The following is a 23,958-nucleotide window of genomic DNA, read 5'->3' on the forward strand; positions in this document are numbered from 1 at the left end:
TTTGCTGAAAGGGCTGTATTTTATCATATAACAGGTTGATTAGTTTTTGGACTACTTCCTTTTTACCCTCATCTTTGTGACTCACAGAGCTGGCCCTCGGTGAGCATAAGTCATTTGAAACACTGATGTGCATTTGTCTATAGGACATTTCTGGGCAAAATTCCAACGTTTCTTCGAAACATGTACTTTCCTCATCAGTGTATCACCCAAGATCTGACAGTTTTATTAAAGTGTCTTTTCCTTGCATTTTTTGCTACCTTTGGGACGTGGGATGGCCTTTTGAATTTTCAGCAGCTGAGAGCTGGAGCATACTACAAAAGGATTTCAGGCTAACAACCCTTCTATTGCTTGATCTTTTCTGTCACAGATTGGATCAGTCACTGTCCAATACATGTAGCTGTTGTTCATGATATTATGTCCTTTTCAGTTTTATTTTTTTATTGAACTTTGTAGGAGATGATAATAATTGATGGACTTAGATATGACGTGAGGGTAAAGCTTATGGAGAGACACAGCAGTGTATGTGTGTCTTGTTATGGCATCATACTAGTGACGCTATAGCTATAGGACTAACTTTTAAGCCTTTTTTTTTTCATTTCTGTGAAAGAAATTAGCCCTCAGGCAGCATTCTCTCAAACTTCTTTGCAATCTCAAAACAAATAACAGAAATGCTGCAGAGCCCTGTTTGGTGAAAGAGAAACTCAGGATAAATTCTCCAAGACTTAGGACATTTCCTTAGAAGTCTCAGAAGATGGGTATTCAACATTTGGATCCTCCTCAGCCTGTGTTATACCTGCTCCTCTCTATCCTTTCCTTTTTTGTTCCTTCTTTGTTCCCCTGTAATAGACAGATTTTTTTCTTTCTCATTTTGCTTAGGTCATCAGATATCTTTCGTTAGTCTAATATCTCTTCTTCTTCTTTAGTCTAATATTTTCTTCTATTATCTATTTTCTTCTATTTTCTTCTATTTTCTTCTATTATCTATTCTTATATTTAGTCTAATATTTTCTTCTTTCTTTAGTCTAATATTTCTTCTATCCCATTAAATTAACTGGGAATAAGATGGCGTGACTCCTTATTCCTGAGGTTTTATAAATGGGGTTTATAAACTCCTTATTCCTGAGCCACCTGAGGTTTTATAAATGGATTTGGTTGGTCTGTAAAACAACAGTACAAATAATTGACCTATATGTTAGTCATTTGTACTGCACATAATTATAAATTATTTAAATATAGGTAAAGTCAAGTTGTATGTTATTAATTGCATTTTGACCTATATAAACAATATATACAAATTATTCAGTGTTAAGCAGAAGTGAAGGATGCACAAATCTTGCTTAGCAATAGTATTGTTATACTGGTACCTAGAAGGACTGTAAGCTTTCAGGGAACAGGTTATCTAATTTTCACACAGTATTTAGTGCAATGAAGTCCAATTCCCTAGAAATTACCGTGGCACAAATAAATACTTTTTATGAGCTATGCACCTTTAAACTTCTTGAGTCCTGTTAGTCCTTAGTAGTTTTGCAGCAGTGCCATTGTTAGTTTATTGTAAAGTTTGTTGATTAGTACCTTCCTTAGAAGATGAATTAGCAAAAGGACATTTCCCCAGAGGAGGCAGAGAGTTAACAGAGGATTCAGAGAGGCAGGTGTGTGTGCTGCTTGTTGCATAATTTAGGGGAAACTGTGAGGAATCTCAAAGATAATACAAGCAGAACGAGGACAATACAGAACTGGTTTTGATCTCACAGCAATGTAAGTCAGGAGGACCTATGTGGAAATATATATTTACGTTTAAGAGCATTGGTGAGATGGGAAATGGAGAGCAGGTGTTGAGAGAGGAAAGGGAAACCAAAGAAGAATAGGAAAGCATGGAGCTAATCTCTCTGTGAACGTTGAAACTCCTCTTGAAGAAAGCTGGAGAACCTTTTTGTTGAGAGGAGGACATGTTACCACTTGTGGAGCCAGGTACTGACAGTTCCTCCCTCTTGTTAGCAGCTTTGCACCCATCTTTTGACCCAACACTGGTGTTCCCCACCCTGGGACAGAAGTGGTCCCTCAGTCCTGCTGTCAGCAGAGGGAAGGAAAGAGAAAAAGATCATGTAGGAAATGCTCTCAGGCATGTGAGAGAGGGCCCTTGAGATGGCAGGCCAAATGCTGGGTCATTTGTTCTGCCAGAATGGCTGAAATTACTCACAGAGAATGTATTATCGGTATGGTGGGAGAGCCCCCAACAAAAAGCTGTAACCTGGTGCAGACAGGTTACAATCTGAACCTTATATGTGGCTGCAGTGCTTAGCTTGATTAGGTATAAAATTTGTCTTGAAGAAGTTACATTAAATAAGAAGAGAAAAGGAAAAAGCTGAGCTAAAAAGAGGAAAAATCAAGGAGAGTAAACATAAAACATGTAGTGAATTTCCTAAAAGTCTGACATTTCCATCACATTCTTTTGATGCATACTTAGAAAAGTTTATCGCAGTATTCACATCTTTCTAATTAGATGGAACAAGCCAGATGATTAGAGCTGTGAAAAAAACATCAAAAGGTTCACACAACTTTTTATATAATTAGAAGGGAATTTTCATAACCCATATAAGCAGGATTTAATTGTGTAATTTAACATACAATTTAAATATCAAGATCAAACTAGCAGGGCAAGTGACTTAATGGGATAAATGATATTAACATCTAGTGTCAAAGCTTAATTTAAACAACAGAATGTCTTCATTATGCAAAAGAGTCAAGCAAACGAATTGTTCAAAGGGCCTTTTTTTCAACAAGCCCCTTTCCTATTGTTTCTTTGAAAACAATGAAATCAGCTGTGGAGCAGCAACATGCTGAGAGACTAGGAAAGCACGATTGGCTTTGTCCATCTGACCTCACTGTGACATTGTGGTGCAAGATCTTATAAAACAAGAGCCTCCTGCAGAGCTCACACAGAGGACCTTTTAAGAGCTGGTTAATTTTACTTTTGTAGCTAATTAAATGGGAGGGGGCAGAGAGTGCATGAAATGTAAAAACCCTTGGGTTGATGCTGCTGAGCTTTGTTTTTTTAAAAATACCTGGAGAAGCACTCATAATTTGTCACTTTTCACAAAACCCTAAGAAACAAACTAAGAGCATTCAGGATCCCCAGGATATGGCCAGCTCTTGTGTCCAGTATTCAGCAGTTGTACTTCTTAAAGGAATGGATTAGAAACGTATAAGTTTATTAGAGTGAAAGGTGACATTCATCCACATCAGGACAGATGAAGAAGGGGAAAGTTCAAAAACATACATTAATTCCTGGAAAATAAAGAATAGCCTTTAGGCCATGCTAGGGAAAATGTCAATGACCCTAAAGATACTCAGTTCCTATGATGAGTTTCATGATGGCAAAGGGCAAACCAGGTAGAATAGTTCTGTCTTCAGTATGTGTCCAAGACTGTAAATGATACGGATCCATTTTAATGTGCACAAAAGCTGACAACTAACATCCTGACAACAGCCTCTGTCTCCAGAAATGACTCACCATAAACAGGTCCCGAGCACCTATGTCAACAGCTAGCAGAAATGCTTTTTCAAATCTCTGATACCTGCAAGAAAAAGGAAACATGTCACTTGCTGAGGATAATTTAAGAGCTGCATCAAATTTTGTTAATGGGCAGATAAAGTCCTTCAATTCTTATCAAAAGTGATGCCAAAGCTTTACTGGGGAAACTTGATATGCTCATACTCAGATTGCAGAACTATGAGGTAGGACAGTGACTACCCTTAACCTACCTCATCGTTTAAAACCTTCAGCAAGTGTTATGTTCAGTGTTGAGTCCCATCAGATCTAGTTGAATCTGAAGGGAGCTGAAGGTACTGTAGATCATAACAAATTGATCCTTTGAAAGATACCAGGCACAACATAGATAATTGCTAGCCCCAACAACATTGGTAGGAACCTCAAAATCCCCTACAGAAAAGACTAATCCCAAATCTCACAAGACTTCAGAGGTCCTTGTAGAAGTTTGCATTGAGTTTTGTCCTCACAGATCCCTCAATACAGTGCTCTGAAGATGATAAACCAGTTGAGTTGTGCTAAACAGTCATGAATCCCCAGGGACTGAAAAAGGTCGGGGGTGACACTGCTTTGCCTTCTAACTCCCTCAGCCCAGTATTAGCACAGACCCCTGAGAGTTTTCTGAAGATCTTATGGTGAAGCAGATTGTGTCAATGAGGTAAAACAAGGGGAAAAAGAGCAAAACCCACAAGCAAAAATTACCTCAAACGTGCTCTAGAAGGCACCACCTGAGTATCACCTAGAGATGCAGTAGAGTAGGAAGGGAGCAGTGTGGATGTGGAACTTCACCTTCACTGTTAACCCAGGAGGGCTGTATCATGGCATATTGAGACCATTACTTTGGTGGGTTGAGAGCTTGCTGAACAACAGCTCATTCCATTTGTAATGACACTGACTGCCACCTTCTTCCTACCCAGGCACCATACACCATCTCCTGGTAATTACAGCAAATACATACATGGGATGGAGATACTGTGGAAGGCTGTATATATCCTCTTGCTTACAACCCTTTGGAATTTCACAGAAGTGGGAGGAAACAAGCCATCCATCAGAAGCTTGCTGAGAATATATACAACATTGCACTGGCAAACACTAATCACAATGGGAGATTCTGCACTGGGCTAATGCCTCTCTTATACTAGATGTAGATAACCACTATGTGACTTGTCTTGTGAGAAAGTTATTCTATTTGGACACATTTTCTTCTGCTGCATGTTTTAAACTGTTTAAAAATACCTAAAAAAATAGATTTGGTGATTATTTTTAGATATGCAAAACAACAAAATACCCCAATTTTATTTCAGTTGTGAAGTAAAAGATTGATTCCATATAGAATGATTTCTGTATTTTTGCCATTACTGGTAAAGTTTCCACCTTTTCACCCGTTAACAATTTCAACAATAGATCAGGTGTAGATGCTTGAAGTTTAGGAAGGAGATGACTTCTTTGCCGCAGTGGGGAAAAAGCAGCATTGTGATTTCTCAGTGTTAGAAAGGTGTAGTTTTGTGCTTGCCCAATCAATATTGTCAGACAGCATCATATGGATGCCAGTATTTATACAGTTCTGTACCTTGAGGGTATCTTAGGAAACAGTGGGCAATGCTGTAGCTCTTCTTCAGGCCAGTGTGAACACAAGGGAAACATGGGAATCCTCCTTCCCCTTGGCAGGTGAAGGAGTCCCATATGATGAACCATATTGGGATTCCCGTTTCTGGCCAAAGCCTAAGCGGTTTTCTGCCTCCCCCTTGCTACAGCCTTATTGCTCTCTTCTCTTCTACCACACACTTGGAATGATTCAGCAGATTGCGAGACAGAGCTGGCGAGGACTTTTCCTCAAGGAATAACATTCGTGACAAGAAGGCATAATATGTTAGCTTAAGCAGAAAAGGAAATGCACTCTCCAGGTGAGGTTCCTAAGAGCTGGGGTGGGGAGTCCTTTCCTCCCTAAAGCTAATCTCCCTGCTGTGTCTTCCAAGCACTAATTTGCAGCCCTCCTCACAGAACCTGTTTAAGGGAGGGGAAGAGATGAATTCAGGTTAACCTCTTGATCACTGAGGAACAGGCTGTGCACCCCGTTTTATCATGCACATCTATGTATCTGAAGCTTTTCAACATGCTTCCTATGAAGGATTTTCCATTAAAACACATTGTGTTGTAATGCTGTTTCTAAAGCTACGCTTTAATTAAGACAAATAAGTACATGTTAAAATATGTGTATCTTGAATAGCTATGATGTATATCTTTTTCTAGTACATTTTTCTTTTCAATTATGGATTAAATATACATTCTTAGTACTTAGAGGGGAAATTGGAAACTGAACAGAAACCAGCTATACGACTAGCTAAAAAGAATGTCTGCATCATTATTTTGTTTTTCTAAAGTTATAACTATACAGACTATTTGAATGACGTTTGCTTTAGCCAAGGCAAAAATGCCTGCAACCAAAAAATGTAAAGTAACTTTTTCATTTGATTGACCTGCAGAACAGCATCATGGCCTTAGAGCTGACATTTCTTTGCTGTTTCACAAAGATTTCAATTTTTTTTCCTTTAATCAACTTACATACTTCAGTCTCATTATGGCCCCTATTCATAAAGCTGTGAAGTTAGCTCATTATTTTCAGATCTGTACTGAGGGGAAAAAAAAGACTATTCAAGAAATGCTCTTCACAAAACAAAAGAGCTGGAAATAACAATCACAGTTACTTCATAAATTATTATAAACGGAATTGCTTTAAAATAACTTGGAGGTTTCAAACGAGTGACAAGTTTGCATTACTTAGGCAAACAGTATTAAATCAGTCAAAAATGTCCAAGTTTTTTTAAACTAGCTTTACTAGAAGGTACTTTTTATTTTTAGTCTCTTTGGCATGGAAGCTGTATTGTTTTAATTCTACAGGAACAATTAGAGAGTCCTGTACAGCATGAGACCAACCTCAGGCTGATAATGTCTGTTTTATAAGCATGTTTTGTCATTGGAAGGCCTCTTGCTATTGCTAGTACACTTCACTTACAGTTTATCAGCTCCTCAAACAAACAAACAAACAAAAACCCCAAGCAAAACACCCTCCCTTTTGCTCTTGTGCTACAATTACAAGGTACAATATTTGCTTTCTAAAATGGCATCTACAGGGTCTTGAAGTGAGCGTCTTCCCACCCCTCCCTCCACCTTGTTACTTATTGCTTGCTTCACAATAACTCCAGCAATCAAGACTTACATGTCTCTTGAAAAAGAGAGATAAGGAAATCTGCCTGTAAACCATGAAGTTCAGCCACTTGTTTGGTCAAAGTGACAGCCAACAGAAATATGACCTTCAAGATTAGAACTCTCAAACTGCAATTAACTACATAGGACAGATAGGAAAACATTTCCCTGCAAGCTGTTTAGCACATACAATATTAAGTTCAAATTCTCATATAATAAAATAATATTGTTATTACATGCACTTATGCAACCTTTCTACGTATCCTACAAAAATTTAAAATGATGGCTATTAGTAGGTCTGTTGTATGGACAAGGAAACAAAGGGGAAATATGAGTGATATGAAAAGGGTTATGCGGGTCAAAAATGGTCGAGGCAGAGAAGAATCCAGACCTGCCTTCCATGGTGGAGTGGCAGACCTGCTGCCTGCTTCTATTTTGAGAATGTGACTTAACTGAAAAGATGCCAAGAAAGCATTTTATTTTTAAATAAAATATATAAGAAATTTTAAAAAATATAATTTTATCTATTAACTTCAGAGAGGCTATTGTTGGTTTTCACCAGCATAAATAAAAAGAGAATCAAATGTCCAGGGTTTCCTCCTGCTGGATGTTCAGAAATAGGGTGATTTTAAACACTGTAGATCAAAACCATGTGCACAGATTGGGACCTGGGGAGAAGGGAAAAGAAGTCTCTTCAGTTTTTATGAGAGGTTCTACAAATATATCAAAAGGCAGAATTTTGTCATCTGTATTCCACAACACCCAAATTGAATGTGGTCACTTAAAGATAGAGATACATTTTTCAGGCCAAAAATGGTCAGCTTAAAAATATTTATAATATTTATCCATAATATTAAAATATCTCATTAAAAGTCCAGAAACCAGGGGAAAAAATCATGTGGAGGGAGGGGGAAGGGAAGAGAGAGAGAGCTCATGCAAGCAAGAGAGAAATATAGTGCAGAAAAGATGGAAACATTTCTTAAGGGACTAGTTACAACCAACAAGCCTTCTTAGACATGCCCATCGACCATGTAAGCATATTCCTTGTGCTGGGCTGATAAAGGAGGGCTGCAGCAGTTTTTTTCCTTGTCTTCAATAAGGGTACACAACATTTAGAAAATAATCTGCAGGGGAAGAGCTGTGGCACAAATAATATTTATAAGGCAATCCTTTTTAATGGAAGAAATTTCAGAGTCCTCCTCATCTCACAGTCCAATCAAGGGTGATATGCATTCAAAAAGTGAATATTAAATATGCACTGAGCAAACAGAACAGGAAAAAATGAATATTGAAATAATTTACATGTAATCAAACTACACTGAAATTAAGTTTTAATTGTTCAGTATTCTGTGATGCATATGCAGATTTTAAAGTATTCAGAATATCAGTCAAGTGTTTACTTACATCAAGCAATTGTATTTAAGCATACAAAACAGATGATGAAAATATGTTCAATCAGCTACAGCTCCCAACATTTACTGCAGGGTTTACACGATCACTTTTAATTCAGTTATTTCATTTAATATTTCAATTTAATAGCTCATTCTTTCATTCGATTTCTAGGCATCTTGCCCATTTCTTAAACACAATAATAATAATTATTCATAAAAGAAGCTGTTTCCCATAAGTTCTCATATCAGCAATTTTTGGAACAGAAATGGTTTTCATGCTTTTTTTTCCTCAAAAAATGTTGTTATTATCTGAAATATTTTCCTTTTAAATTAGACAATATTAAAATAAAGAACGACATCTGTAAAATGACTCTGCACCCCATTTCAATGGAATTCTGAGTCAGAATAATTAGACATTATCAGGTTAAAGAATGTAAAAAGTGTGTGGCTAGGTTGCTAAGTGGTTGATTTAAATGGGGACAGATTGGTTTTCAACCAACTGTTGAACATAACACCACTGATTTAGACATGTAGCTGTATTTCAGAATGCAGCTTCAGAGCCCGTTTAAAAAACTTTGGTCCAGGGCTTAAGTTCTTATATATTTCACATGAAAAATATTGATGTGTAACGGTCAGGTATAGATGGTGTAACTTCAGCACATCCTTATATTGACAACCCTGAAATTTTATTGACCTTGAAGAAAATATTTTAAAGTAAAATTTCAGTAAATTCTGAAGACTTAGATTGCTATGTAACCTTTCATATATAAAATATAGTATTAGTCAAAGACTTACATCCTGCATTTTATAGCGAATGCTGAAATACTGGTAGTTTACTTAGAGTTCCTGGAGAGGAATAAATACATTAAGATCTTACATTTCATTAAAAAAAACAAAACACTTTAAACAAAAGTCAACCAAACCTGATACCATTTTACCCTAATGAGTTCAGTAGGACACTCTATTTTAAGTAAGATAGTTACAGAGAAAATCAGACCACTGAATGCAGCTGAATGCAGCCCAAAGACCAGGAACTCTCCAAAGAACCTCTTTTGTCCTCTCTCCCCAAACTGTAAGTTTGTGTTTCAGAATGTCATGATTTGGGCGACTTGGTCTCAAAATGTTTGAATTTACTTCATAGTCTCTTATTATCTGTTTGGATAATGAACTGTCTGGAAAATAGACCATCCCTGATACTACTGATTTCCTTTGTCAAAAATCAGTTAATTTCTGAGTATTAGTTTACTGCAGCTAGACTATTTCAACATCAATGTATGTGCAAAGGCATACCAAAAGTTTCAGGTATCACAATCGGAAATTTAAACCATAACTCCCATTTTTTTAAAAGAAAATATTCTGTGAGCAGCAGAGTACTGTTGATTAGTTTCCTATGCTTCCTCCCACACAGGCCTCGGCACAGTAACTCTACCTGTTCCCTATGTGCCCTGCCAAAATATGCTCAAGACAATATACCGTCCTTCTCCCAGCAGGGTATACTCAGCTCCCTCCCAACAATGGTTTGAGCAAGAGGCAATGTAGACTGTGTTTGCTGTTAAGCAGTGCATGTCTTGATTGGCAGAACATATATCTGCTGAACTTTAGCTGTAGCTTTTTGGGATGGAGATAACCTCCTGCATCCTATTTAAACCTAACTAGTTGATGATTTTCACAAAACTGGCAGGCATTTACTTATTTCTGAGACTTCTACCCTCTGTAAAGTTGGCTGAGATTCATCAATGATTCTCTAAGTTAGTTGGGAACTGATGGAAGAATCAATGGATGCATTGGTAAGTTACAACCTCTGAGATGCTAGCGGTATTATTTTACCAACCTCATGCTATTATGCTACTAGATTTTTATATTATGAGCTCTTTTGAACAGGACACACAAACCTCTGAGGGGGGGGTCCACAACCTTGTTGCCTTCTAAGCTACTCTGGTACTGATGAAGAGAAAGTGCTGCAGAGCACACCAAAGGCTAATGGAGAAACAGCCACCAGGTCTATATGTATGTGAGTCAAGGGGATAATCTTCTAAATTGTATTTTAGATGCAGAAGCTCTAAAAGTTGTCCAGGTATAATCTATACATCCCTTCAGGCCCAAATTTAGCAAAGCATTAATGTATGGGTTTATGACCTATAATTTTCTTAGGGCTCTAAATATGGGCACGTTAAGTGAAGTGCTAGATTTGGGGCCTGAGTGACTTGTTTAAAAAGAAATCCCTTATGGAACATTTCAAAGGTCATACACAAATAGGTCTCAAGTAAAAGTTAGTGAGTAACCATGAGAAAATTTGAAATGGGCACAAATATCTCAAGCCACCCAAAATCTGTTACTTGAACTATACTGTCAAATTACGGATCTCTGAACTAAAGGAAGTCCACCTACAACTTTATAGATTGTTGGGCATAGAACCGAATGCCCTTCACATCAAAGGGTACCCTCTGGTATGAAGCAAGAAAACAAACAAACCAAATTAAAAAAATAGGAGGAAAGAGGAAGCTAATGAGGGGAGCCAGACAGTATGACTCCCTGGCCAGGGAAAGCCCTTGAGGGCTGTAACTGGCTGTGAATCTTGAAGACGTTCCCAACTTGGGGGGGAAAAAAATCTTACCATGTGATTCCTATCTTTTAGGATGATATTCTGCTCTAGGAAACCTAAATGTATTCTTGTGTGAAATAGTTCATATGACTTGTTGTTAAACATACATGCTTCTTCTCAGAACAGACTTTCCATGTTCAAAGAAAAGCTGTCCAGGCATTTTTTGAGTCAGATTTTCAAGTAAACCAAGTTAATTTTTGAATGAAGTAGTTTAGTAAGAAGGCATAATTTAAACTTTAAAAATACATATTTAGTAAGAAATAGTCTAGATGAACAAAATATTCTAGAAAAAGTAGTAGTTTTAGCTATTAAAAAAGCTACATAATTTATTAATTGACCTTTGCTCAATTAACAATAAAATAGCACTGGTTTAAAACTATAGAGCTGTCTTATGTGTAAACCAAAGAAATATTAGTTAACAGATCCTGATTCTATGAACATTTATGTCATGCATTTCCCATGTGATGTTGGTCAATCGGGGTTAGCCACTGAAGAGGATGACTGTTGGGAGCAACAGCAACATTTTCCAACTGTGTAGCATAATTCTTTCATGTCTGTCAAGTGCTCTGAGATTTTCAATAGTAGGTGCTATAAAAGTCTGGGGAACAGCAATTTATTACTGTTATAAATTATTATTATATAAATTGAAACTATGATGGTTTATTTCTTTTTAACCTAGATTCAGTCTTTTCTCTTCTTGTAATGTGTACTTCCTTTGAATTTCCCACACTCTGTATTTCCTTTTTCATACTCATTTTCCTTCAAGAGAATATATTTTGTTGCCATAGCAATATTTCCCTACCTTGCAATTTTATCATAGTGGCTTTCCTTCAGGTTTCTCTAAGCTGCAACTAACACCCACCCAGCCAACACAGCCTCCCCCCACTCCCAAACCTCTCTGTTTCCCCAACCTCTTACTACTTAGTAACTTCTCAAAAGTCTATCTTTATCTTTAAATACAGACACACTCCAACATACTCTTCCAAAGTACTCTGGGCTAAAAACAGATGTTAATTAAAAATGCTGATAAGAGTCAGTGACACCTGTTGTTTCACATTTATTTTACTCAACCCTGTCTGTTAAATCCTAGCCTTTACTGCATTAATTCGCTTCTGCTTTTCTTCTTTTTCAGCTTTATCCCTCTCACTCTGGTGATCATGTAAACTTAACAGTATGTCTTGAAAGCTGGATTTTATTGAGCAAACGTATCAGCATGTCTACAAACTAAAGACAGCTCTATAACAGAGGCCCAGTATCATTGCTGTGGTTAAGGATGAGTTGCTGCCTCTATAAAAAATCCCTATTGTATATGTGTGATATCTCTGCAATTTCAAACTGCAGCAGATGGAAATTTGGTATCAAAGTTAAGATGAACAGGCCCTTTTCCTCCTTGACTTTCCATGAGGTACAGGGCCAATTCTTCCTCATGCCTGACATTGGATAAGATGCATTTTTTTAGTGCTAAGACTTCTCAGAGAAAATATATTAGCTCAATATTTTCTAAAGCTGGCTGCCTAAAGATAAATATCTACTTACAAAGTCATAGTGCAGGACCAAATTTTGAACACTTGTTGAGTTACAGATCCATTACAGTATATTTACTTTTTCTATCTAGGTTTGTCAATAGCCAATATAATTTCTTCATAATAAAATAATGGAGTGGTAATGCTCATAAAATTCCCACACATAAGAACTCCATTACAGCAAATATAGCCACAGGAGAGCCAGACAAGAAATTCTCTAGAACTTTGATCGTATGAATTTTGGCACATTTTTGAGGGAGCAAACGGAAAACTAATGAGTATTTTATGCTTTGATGCACAGCATCATGTACAAGAACATAAAATGTAGGAACAACCATTTGCTCTGACCGAAGGTACATCTAACCTAATACCTTGCCAACAGCTAGATGCCTAGAAAAGAATATAAGAACAGGGCAAGCATATGGAGATTCTTCCCTAAGTAGTCTCCTAGTCTCCAATGATTTGTGGTTCAGGGATTTGCTGAGCCACAGGTGGTTTCTATGTTGGTATTCCTCAGTGAATTTCTCTTCCCTGAACCTTGCCTTTCAACTCATATACAATTTTATCATCCACAACATCCTGTGGTAAGGAGCTTCATATTTTAATTATATGTTATGTTAAAGAATCACTATATTTTGAAACTGCCATGTGTTAGCTTCACTTGATGACCCCTAGTTTTGGTATTAGAAGAAGCAGTGAGCAGTCATTTACTGTGCTCTTTCTCCCTAACACTCACAATTTAATAGATCTCTATCTCAGTTGCCTCCTCTATAGGTTGAGGAGTTCTAGTTTATTTAGTTGTTCTTTTCACTAAAGCTGTTTCATGCCTTTAATCATCCTGGCTGCCCTTTCTAAAGCTTTTTGAGTTCTATTATATCCTTTCACAGATTATGGGACCCCAAAACTACACACAAAATTCAGGTGAAGTTCACTGTTTTGTGGTCTATTCCTTTTCTAAGAATTCCTGGCATCCAATTTGCTTTTTGTACTTGTGCTGAGCACTGAATTGACTATTTTATAGCTGTAGAGTTATAAAACCAAGTTCTTCTTCCAGAATAATGGTGAGCTCAAACTCCATCATTTTACACATGAAGTTAGTAGTCACCCCCCACCGTGTGCTTCACTTTGAATTTATTTACATTTAACTTTATCTTCAATTTTGACGCTATGTCACTGAGTCCTGTGAAGCCCTTTTGCTGTTCTTCACAGCAGGCTGTATCTTCACTAGTCTTAATAACTTTGTATCATTAGCAAATGGGGGCACCTCATTATTTGCTCCTTTGCCAGGCTACTTATGAGTATAGATCTGCTATACTTATAATTTCCATTGGTGACCTCCATTGACAGCTGACCATTTACTTACTCTGTTTCTTACCTTTTAATGAATTACTGATCTATGAAAGAGGAGCTTCCCTCTTATCCTGTGGCAGCTTAGTTTCTTTAAGACATTTTGGTGGGAGACCTTCCAAAAAGGTCTTCAGTGGTCAAACTTTCATCAGTAGTAGCGGGATATCCATTACTGACATGATGGCTGACATCAAAGAACTCAGAGTTTTGAGACATGACTTGCCTTTACAGGAAAACTATGATATAGTTGCCACCACAGAAACATGGTGGGATGACTCGCACAACTGGAGTGCGGCGATGGATGGCTATAAACTCTTCAGAAGGGATAGGCAAGGAAGGAGAGGCGGTGGGGTAGCCCTGTCTGTAAGGGAGTGTTTTGATTGTCTAGAGCTTAATGATGGTGATGATAGGGTTGAATGTCTCTGGGTAAGAATCAGGGGGAAGGCCAACAAGGCAGATATCATGGTGGGAGTCTGTTATAGACCACCCAACCAGGATGATGAGGCAGATGAAATATTCTATAAGCAGCTGGGAGAAGTCTCACAATCGCTAGCCCTTGTTCTCAAGAGCAGACATCTCGAGATGTCTGCTCTCCAGCAGACATCTTGTACCAGATGTCTACTGGCAATACAATACAGCAGAGAGGAAACAGCCTAGGAGGTTCCTGGAGTGTGTGGCAGATAACTGCCTGACACAGCTGGTGAGGGAGCCAACTAGGGAAGGCGACCCATTGGACCTGTTGTTTGTGAACAGAGAAGGACTTGTGGGTGATGTGATGGTTGGACACACTGCACAGTGATCACAAAATTACAGTTTTCAATTCTTGGAGAAGTAAGGAGGTGGGTCAGCAGAACTGCTACCTTGGACTTCCAGAGGGCAGACTTTGGCCTGTTTAGGAGACTGGTCGACAGAGGCCCCTGGGAGGCAGCCCTAAAGGGCAAAGGAGTCCAGGAAGGCTGGGCATTCTTCAAGGAGGAAGTGCTAAAGGCACAAGAGCAGGCTGTCCCCGGGTGCTGAAAGATGAGCCAGTGGGGAAGAAGACCAGCCTGGCTGAACAGAGAGCTTTGGCTGGAACTCAGGAAAAAAAGAGAGTTTATGACCTTTGGAAGAAGGGGCAGGCAACTCAGGAGGACTACAAAGATGTTGTGAGGTTATGCAGGGAGAAAATTAGAAGGGCCAAAGCCCAACTAGAACTTAATCTGGCTACTGCCGTAAAAGACAATAAAAAATGTTTCTATAAACACATTAACAACAAAAGGAGGGCTAAGGAGAATCTCCATGCTTTATTGGATGTGGGGGGAAACATAGTGACAAAGGATGAGGAAAAGGCTGACGTACTTAATGCCTTCTTGCCTCAGTCTTTAATAGTAAGAACAGTTGTTCTCTGAGTACCCAGCCCCCTGAGCTGGAAGATAGGGATGGGGAGCAGAATAAAGCCCCCATAATCCAGGGGGAAATGGTTAGTGACGTGCTACACCACTTAGACATTCACAAGTCTATGGAGCCAGATGGGATCCACCCAAGGGTACCGAGAGAGCTGGCAGAAGTGCTCACCAAGCCACTTTCCATCATTTACCAGCAGTCCTGGTTAACAGGGAAGGTCCCAGTTGACGGGAGGTTAGTAAATGAGACGCCCATCTACAAGAAGGGCCAGAAGGAGAATCCAGGGAACTACAGGCCTGTCAGTCTGACCTCGGTGCCAGGGAAGGCTATGGAGCAGATCATCTTGAGTGCCATCACGCAGCACGTAGAGGATAAGCACGTGATCAAGCCCAGCCAGCATGGGTTTAGGAAAGGCAGGTCCTGCTTGACTAACCAGATCTCCTTCTATGACAAGGTGACCCACTTAGTGGATGAGGGGAAGGCTCTGGACGTTGTCTATCTAGACTTTAGTAAAGTCTTTGACACCATTTCCCACAGCATTCTCCTGGAGAAACTGGCTGCTCATGGCTTGGATGGGCATACACATTACTGGGTAAAAAACTGGCTGGATGGCCAGGCCCAAAGAGTGGTGGTAAATGGAGTTCAATCCAGTTGGCGGCTGGTCACAAGTGGTGTTCCCCAGGGCTCAGTATTGGGGCCAGTTCTGTTTAATGTCTTTATCAATGATCTGGACAGGGGATCGAGTGCACCCTCAGTAAGTTTGCAGACGACACTAAGTTGTGCGGGAGTGTTGATCTGCTTGAGGGGAGGAAGGCTCTGCAGAGGGATCTGGACAGGCTGGATCAATGGGCTGAGGCCAATTGTATGAGGTTCAACAAGGCTAAGCGCAAGGTCCTGCACTTGGGTCACAACAACCCCATGCAACGCTACAGGCTTGAGGAAGAGTGGCTGGAAAGCTGCCTGGCGAAAAAGGACCTGGGAGTGTTGGTCGACAGCCGGCTGAATATGGGCCAGCAGTGTGCTCAGGTGGCCAAGAAGGCCAATGGCATCCTGGCTTATATCAGAAATAGTGTGGCCAGCAGGACCAGAGAAGTTATTGTCCCCCTGTACTTGGCACTGGTGAGGCCACACCTCGAATACTGTGTTCAGTTTTAGGCCCCTCACTACAAGGGAGACATTGAGGTGCTGGAGTGTGTGCAGAGAAAGGCAACGAAGCTGGTGAAGGGTCTGGAGCAGAAGTCTTATGAGGAGCGGCTGAGGGAACTGGGGTTGTTTAGCCTGGAGAAAAGGAGGCTGAGGGGAGACCTTATTGCTCTCTACAACTACCTGAAAGGAGGTTGTAGAGAGATGGGGCTCAGTCTCTTCTCCCAAGTAACAAGCGATAGGACAAGAGGAAATGGCCTCAAGTTGCACTAGGGGAGGTTTAGATTGGATATTAGGAAAAATTTCTTCACTGAAAGGGTTGTCCAGCATTGGATCAGGCTGCCCAGGGAAGTGGTTGAGTCGCCATCCCTGGAGGTATTTAAAAGACGTTTGGATGAGGTGCTTAGGGACATGGTTTAGTGGTGGACTTGGCAGTGCTAGGTTAACAGTTGGACTTGATGATCTTAAAGGTCTTTTCCAACCTAAATGATTCTATGATTCTAAATCCTGCTGACTGTCCCCCAATACAACGTATTTGTATGTTCACAATTTTTATAATATAGTTTCTACTAATTTCACTGGTATGGAGATGGGCTTACAGAGCTATAGTTCTTCCAGGTCTGTCCAGACTGTGTTTTGAAAACTGACATCATATTTTCCATGTTCCTGTCCTCAGGTGCTAAGGTCATTCTAAATAAGAGGTTATACACCACAGTGTGTATTTCAGCTATTTTATACTTGACTACCTTTAGAAATTCTAGATGAATTTTACTTAGTGCTGGTCATATATTACTGTTTATCTATCTATAGTATAACCTGTTTTACTGATACTTCAACACTTATCAGTGTAAACTAAGAAACATCCCCATCCTCTCCCATCCTGGCCAACTGGTCAAAAGGGGATTTTTAAAGAGAACTGCATGCCTATCTGCTTTTTGTGTCATTCTGTAAACGTTTCTTCATATATTTTTGCTAGTCTTTGTGCCTCTCTCCTTCTATTACAGAAACTACATCTGAGCATCTAAGATCTTTCTGTTAACTGGCCAGTAATAATGTGATACAGGAGCTAGACATTTACAGTGCAAATCATTCCCTTTATCTTCAAACAGCTCACCTTTACATGGCTAATTTAAGCTAATCAGGTAGGTTCCCTTTATAGTTAATTGATAGGGATAGGCACTGATGTTTGATTCTTCATGCTTATCTTAGACATCTCCCTTCAATGGGATTACTCATCCTTTGGGTGCCCATGCCTTTATACTAACTACAGAGGAAGCCCAGATGAGAGTGTAGGATGTCTAAATTCTACATTATTAAGTCAGTAGAGGTGAGGTGCACCCCCAAGACACTATATCCAGTTATTGGACAATTGACTATCTAAATTTTACTTATGGTATCCTTTCCTTAGCAGGCTCTTCAGTTCTGAAGAACCATAAAAGGGAGCTCTGCATCTGAAGATAGGAAGCCTAGGGCTGCCTGACTGTTCAATTAGCTCTTCCTGGAGGGCACTGGATGGAAGTGGGAGAAAAGTCAGAAAAACAAAGCTCTTTAGGGAGGAAAACAAACAATTTTTTGCACACAACAAATGGATTACAGATTGCCAAGCCATATTCTGTTTCTGATCTGATGAGCTGAGCTCAAGACAGAATATTGTCAGATGGTCCATATACAGAAAAGTGAAGTGTAATGGTGGGGCCTAGGAAGACTCTGAAGATGAATAGAGAAAAAGTATCTTGGTAAAGAGGTGAGACATGAATCAATCTGGAAAGAATGCAAGGAAAAAAAAAAGGTCTTAAATTCAGGTTCTTGGTCAGGACCTAAAGAAGAGCTTTTTGAGTGTCACTCCAGAAGGAGATACCATTAGTGACTAGGTAGAGTTGATGGGGAGCGAGTAACTGATGACCTGCAAAGAAAAGCTGAGGCTGACTTACTGCAGCTGCTCAAGGGTGGACACGTGTTGTTAAGAACTTACTCTTGAGTTTTTGTCCATTAATATGGTATATTTGCATTGTTTCTGCACTTGATGTATGCCCAAAGCCCCTTAGATTTCAGGGGAATTGCACAGCAGGAAAAAGCCACTTTATGAGGGCAGATTATCAGTTACACAACACAACACAACAATGGTCTCTATGTGGGCTCAGCTTCTAAAAGTAGCAATATCGAAGTCAGATTAACCAGCATGTGGGAATAGCCTTGGCACAAAGAACATTAGTCCGGCATTGCTATTCTGTGTTCCTTTTTCCTAGTGCAGTCCCATGGGCGGGGACGTAGCAGAGAACTGGAGGACTTATGGCACTCTGGGCCACCAAACAGCCATCTATTGGTGGCTGTGGGAAATGGCTCCATATTAGAGTAGCTCTGGGACTGCTCTAAGCGTGTGGGAGGGGCCATTTTTTCCATGCTCCAAGCAATGTCTCCCATTAGGTTCAGCAGAAAGTCTTGCCCAAATCTCTGACAGAGATTTCTTGTGGTTTATCTTAATAGGATTTTATTCTCAAGCAATTATGTCATGTCATTTGTTCCCTGTCCCCCCTCCCCGCTTCTCCCCCGATATTTTGCTCAGTATTTCTTACATTGTAATCACACTACAGAATTAAATCCTGGAGCCATTCCTGTGGCATCAAAGCATCTGACTGAAATTGAAAACTGTTGTGGAGCTGGTTTAAGAAAAAAAATCATTAGCAACATAGGACTGAAGCAAAGACATTCTAAACTTTTCTTGAGGTATTTAACCTCTTTAACTGCAAATATAATCTAGTTCCATTAAATAGATGCCTTTATTTCTTGTTTCTAAAACAGGTCAAGAAGCATGACCAGGGGAATCTTTTCATGTGCAGTTCCATCATAGCAATTGAAATTCTCATTTATCAGTGCCGTGGTAATATTAAAACCTTTGGTTTTGATCGTTTTCACAAGATGAAAAAAAAAGACTCTTCAAAGTCCTCTCCAGAAGGTGCTACTTTAGTCAGAATGCTGCTACTGAACTTACTCCCATAGAGATGAATTGTGTTCATGTGGCCACCATAGAGAACCTGACTGACATCAGTGGTCATTTTATCTGAAGGCATAATTTAATGCCTAATAGGTTACCTTATGAATATAAAAGACCTTCTTAGTCCTGAACCATGTCATCATTAATGTTTATACATATTTTGTGACACACTATGTACCAATATAATTATAGATTCTACTTTTAGGGTGCTCTTAAAAAGGATCATAAAAGCTCTTTGCTCACTCTGTCCCTCAGTTCCATACAGTTGGCAGCAGATGGGATTGGGAACTATTCCTATGGAGTTGAGGCATTTTTTCACCTTTGATTTAGGGTCCTATTTAGGATGGAATACTCACAGTGAGTATCTACTTTGCACATTGTAGTGTAGTGATACGGGAACCTGCTTACCAAGGGGTAGTTAGTACTGCATAAGTGATGTACCTGCAGGGAGAAAGAGCTTTATTTTAGCTTTTCAAAGGCTGTCTTGGACTTAAGGGATAACTGACTGTGTCAAGGCATCATGTCAGGTAGTATAGCAGTACACTTCAGAACTCTTGAATAGTGAAGTGATTCATAAAAATCAGTACAGGCTGGAAGCAGATCTCCCCTGATCCTAATGACCACCTACTTTCTCATCTCCTTCATAAGTGTTTATTTACAAAGGAGCTCTATCAAGTTCTGTGTTAAAGTCATACCACTTTACGAATGTTCTGCCCAACATGTAGCTAAATTCTTCTTTGCATTTAACCAGTGGCATCCTACATTGAACACTGGGAAGAGTACACAACACTTCTGAGAAGATTTGCGAAGGAGTAAAAACAGTAGCAGTAAAAACATGGTGGAGGTTTTCATTTTTTGATTCAAAGGAGAATCTTTCATGAATCCATCCAAAATTCTACCAGTGAATGTGATCAGAGCTGCACTTTGCTCTTGAAAGAAGCAAATACACTATTTTGTTATTTACAACAGAGCTTTGCTTTGTAGGGAAACATATTTGTACTATGGGAAAAAAAACCAATTACATTCTCTTAATGGAATTATCAGATGGAAAGGTCCAAATGGTTTTGAATCTTAGTATTTTTCCACGTAAAAAAAAAGCGCAACTTAAACTGCATATTCGCAAACACAAGAACAGAAGTACAAAGGAGGAAAGGCCACAGCAGAAACACAGAGCTGTGTCTGCATTCTAATTCTACAACTCCTGAGCTGCATTTCAGACTTTATTTTCCAGCCCAGCCTTTACCTCCAGCTCATGCTACATTACTTTCTCACTGTCTCTCTGAGAGAGACAGAAAAATTTGAACAAAACAGGGCAGGCGTGTGTTTGCGCCTGTGTGTGAAACAAACAAGATAATTTCATGCATTAGAAAATATGACAAGTACAATTTACGAATGCTTGATCAGAGTGAAGCAAAGCCATGAGTCAGCGATGCCATAGTTAACGAGTGAAAAACTATTCCATCCCATTCCATGTTCTGTACACGGCTAGATGAGGCTGTTATACAGAGGCAGGAGGTTGTGCAGCCACTCCCCCATTACACAAATACACTTAGTAGGCAGTGCTCAACAAAAGGGTGGTGGCAAGAAGGTTACAGCTCCCCAAGGCTTCCTAATAAATCCACCTCTGCTCAACATTTTACATAATGATATAATGCATTATATTATTATAAGCAATGACATCATAATAAAATACCGGAGTGCTACTCAAGTGGCAAAGAACACCTAAGATACATTTCTATACTGGTAATTCAGTTCCTGTATTTTTTAATTATAGATAAGAATTTAAAGTGAAAATAATTATTCATTCCATAAATACTGGTGTAATGGTTCCCTGGCATATAATTAAGAGGCCTTTAATTTTAATTTTGTATACTGAATGCCTGTTTTTGGAGGTATTCCATATTCTATATTCAGGGCCTATACCTGCAAAGCTCTAAGCTTCTGTTTTTGTGGAAGCTGAAGATGCTGCATGGTTTGCAAATTTAAGAACTTAGCTTTTATAACAATGGATACAAATAACATGGCTGCATCAAATATGTTTTCCTTCCTTCTAATTGCAATCCATTTCAATCGTGCTGTCAGTGCTTGGCCCATCTCAGGTTGCAGCACGATTTTCTAACCCATACTTGCAATACAGCCAGTAATGACAGAGCATCTTCTTTCTAAAGTGTCTGATACCTAAAAGAGGGAACCTACCATCACAGCATTCAGCATTTTCTAGAAACTGAGCTCTTTGATGGTAGAAAAATAGTTAGCCTATAATCTCACTGATAATGTGAAAATGGATGTCTCCAGTTATTTGCAACTGGATATACAACCTTTCAGCCTACAATAAAGATTAAAATCATTGGCACATGATTATTACTAGGTGAGGATAGCCTTTCTGAAAAGGTAACTGTATTTCTCAATTCTAGTAAATGCAGACACTCACATCTTAAAAAGTACAACAATAACTGGCACCTTTTTGGCAGACTCAGCAGGCAGGTCAAAGATTGTCTCAGCATGTAGAATGAATTAATATTTCTCTCCCAAGAGTGGGTCCTTCTAGAAAAGGCTTAAGGCAGATTGGTGGGGCATTCAAAGGAAAGCTGGAGAGGGGAGTGAAAACTTTTGTTTATATGAACGTTTTTCTGATTTAGATCTAGAAACATTTAAGTATTTTAATGTTTTAATCTTGTATGAAAGACTTCACCCTTCCCTGTCCATCCCTTATGTGTCTGGTCTCCTCTATAGCCCACCACACACATCCTAAACTGTCTTCCCCCATTTCGCTCTGTACTCCCACTCCGCCCTTTTGCAGGACTCTCTCTGTCCCCATCCCTGCCTTTAGTCCTTTGTTCCCAATTCCTTGTCTTCTACTCATGCTCCTAACTCACTTTCCTCACTCTTCCTACTCCACTTCTGAGTTTCTACCTACGCATTTTAGCTCCTTATCCTCTAGGTTTAATTTCTGTGCATCTGCTGCTTGCTTCCTCTGAAGTCCAAAGGAACTGTGGAAGGCTCTACTCTATTCCAAGAAGTATTTTTTGAATATCAGCCGTACTTACAGTGCACGTAATTTAGGAAGCGTGATGTTTCCTCCACTTCTTGCTGCAACAGGGTACAAAGTGATTGCTTTGTCTCCTCATGCTCACAAGAGAGTAACAAATGTCCCCTACTGCTGCATCAAGTTAGCATTGACAGTTTACAGTGCATCTGCATTCAAGCCTTCTTGTTTGGTCATGCAGACACATATGCGGTAACACAAATTCACTCTGAAGAGATTCATTAACTATTTGTAACTAGCCTGCAAGTATTTAGTGCTAAATGAATAAGAGTAAAAAAGTGAGTAAATCAAATAACAAAGGTTGAGACAGAGAGCATATAACTGACTTAAAATGTAGCCGTCCTGACACCCAGATATAATTGCTGTCTCTGACAAACAGGTATCAGGAGGACTACTCCATTTTCAGTGTCCTCATGGGCACAATATGGTGACCTGAAAAGGCAAGAGCATAATTCTCTCCTCACTTTTCTTCCTGTTCTGAACCTACAGTTGTAAATGGAGGCTGGCAGAAGTGGCTTGCCTTGCTGGCTCCTCACAGATGGATGTAATAGCAGTGGTTGCAACTTTCACATGCCTGAAAGAATTAGTGAGCATTGTGCCTCCCTATGATTCTCCTAGACATTGTATTGCACCTAGATGGCATTCTCTCACCCAGAACCATGGTTTACCATTCCTCCAACAAATCTGGAGTACTCTTTGCTTAGCCTACATTCAAATCATTCTAGTCACTTAAGAAAACATCTAAAAGGAAATAAACACCAATTAAGCCACAGCCACTTTAATACAATAAAGATCAGCTCTGGACATAATTTCCTTGCTTTCTATCAGACAAATCTCCCATTTTTGAACATTTCATTTTGTACTTAGATTATGTCTTCTCAGATAAGCTTTAAGCATTACCATCTGTTCTGCAGCAATCACATGATCCTATCACTTTGATTCAGTTGAATACAAATCCCTTCAACAATAGGGAAACAGCAAAATAACACACATTTGTTCCAAAAACTGCCCCAACAGTAGATTGCTCAAGGGCTGCTTTATAGTGGAGGTAGAAGACACGGGGAGACCCTCCTACACACCTCCTGTCTGTGCCCCACACTGTCCAAGCAGCATTCTGACACTGAAGCTTCTTGTTTGCTAGGGGGATTGAGTCAGTGTTTCAGCTGTGTTCAGCAGCCCCAAGGGCTGAAAGCTGAGCCAGGGCCCCATGCCTCTGCATGCCTGCTAGCATTTGGAAGCAAATCCTGAGTCAGAGGGAATACACCTTTCTCTTGCAGATTTAAGAGCACTATGGTTACTCCTCTCAGCAATCTCTGAGGCATTCTTTCTGCATCTGTCCTCTGCTGGCAACTGGCCCACAGCCACTACAGTTGGCCATTGCAGCAACAGATCTTCCCTGCTGATTTCTAGGAGAAAGGCAAAAGCAGAGTTTGTACCCACTATTGTGGCCACATCTATTAAGAAAACTCCAGTGAAAGGCTGGTGCATATTATGCAGATATTTGGAGCATTCTTCTACTTAGAATAATTTCCCCATTGGAATGGACCTGTTTAGCAGAAAGATGATCTTATTCAGATTCAAAATGCAGAAGACAGTATAAAATATTTCTCTTTAAGATTTGAAAGAAGCACAAACTGTACTATTAAAGTTACTTGCAGCTCCTAGCTTTGCATATGCAGACAATGTATATAATCTGGATGAATCACTGAAAAAGAGTGCATTGCAAGTCTTCTCACTGTGTCCATCTACACTCCTCCTCAACAAGGTGTTACAAACATTG

The 23,958-nt window shown here is 39.5% G+C and overlaps 1 protein-coding gene across 7 annotated transcripts in view; it reads right to left on the bottom strand.

The window, feature by feature from the left end:
* Positions 1-23,958, bottom strand: part of WDPCP (WD repeat containing planar cell polarity effector) — a 160,223-nt gene that overhangs the window by 44,669 nt on the left and 91,596 nt on the right. For all 7 annotated transcript variants that reach the window (XM_075496813.1, XM_075496811.1, XM_075496812.1 and 4 more), the window contains one exon: positions 3,512-3,575. In XM_075496813.1, coding sequence (XP_075352928.1) covers positions 3,512-3,575 — 64 coding nt within the window. The remainder of the gene's footprint in view (positions 1-3,511; positions 3,576-23,958) is intronic.

The sequence above is a fragment of the Mycteria americana genome, chromosome 3 (genome assembly GCF_035582795.1).
Source record: "Mycteria americana isolate JAX WOST 10 ecotype Jacksonville Zoo and Gardens chromosome 3, USCA_MyAme_1.0, whole genome shotgun sequence".
Lineage (NCBI taxonomy): Eukaryota > Metazoa > Chordata > Aves > Ciconiiformes > Ciconiidae > Mycteria > Mycteria americana.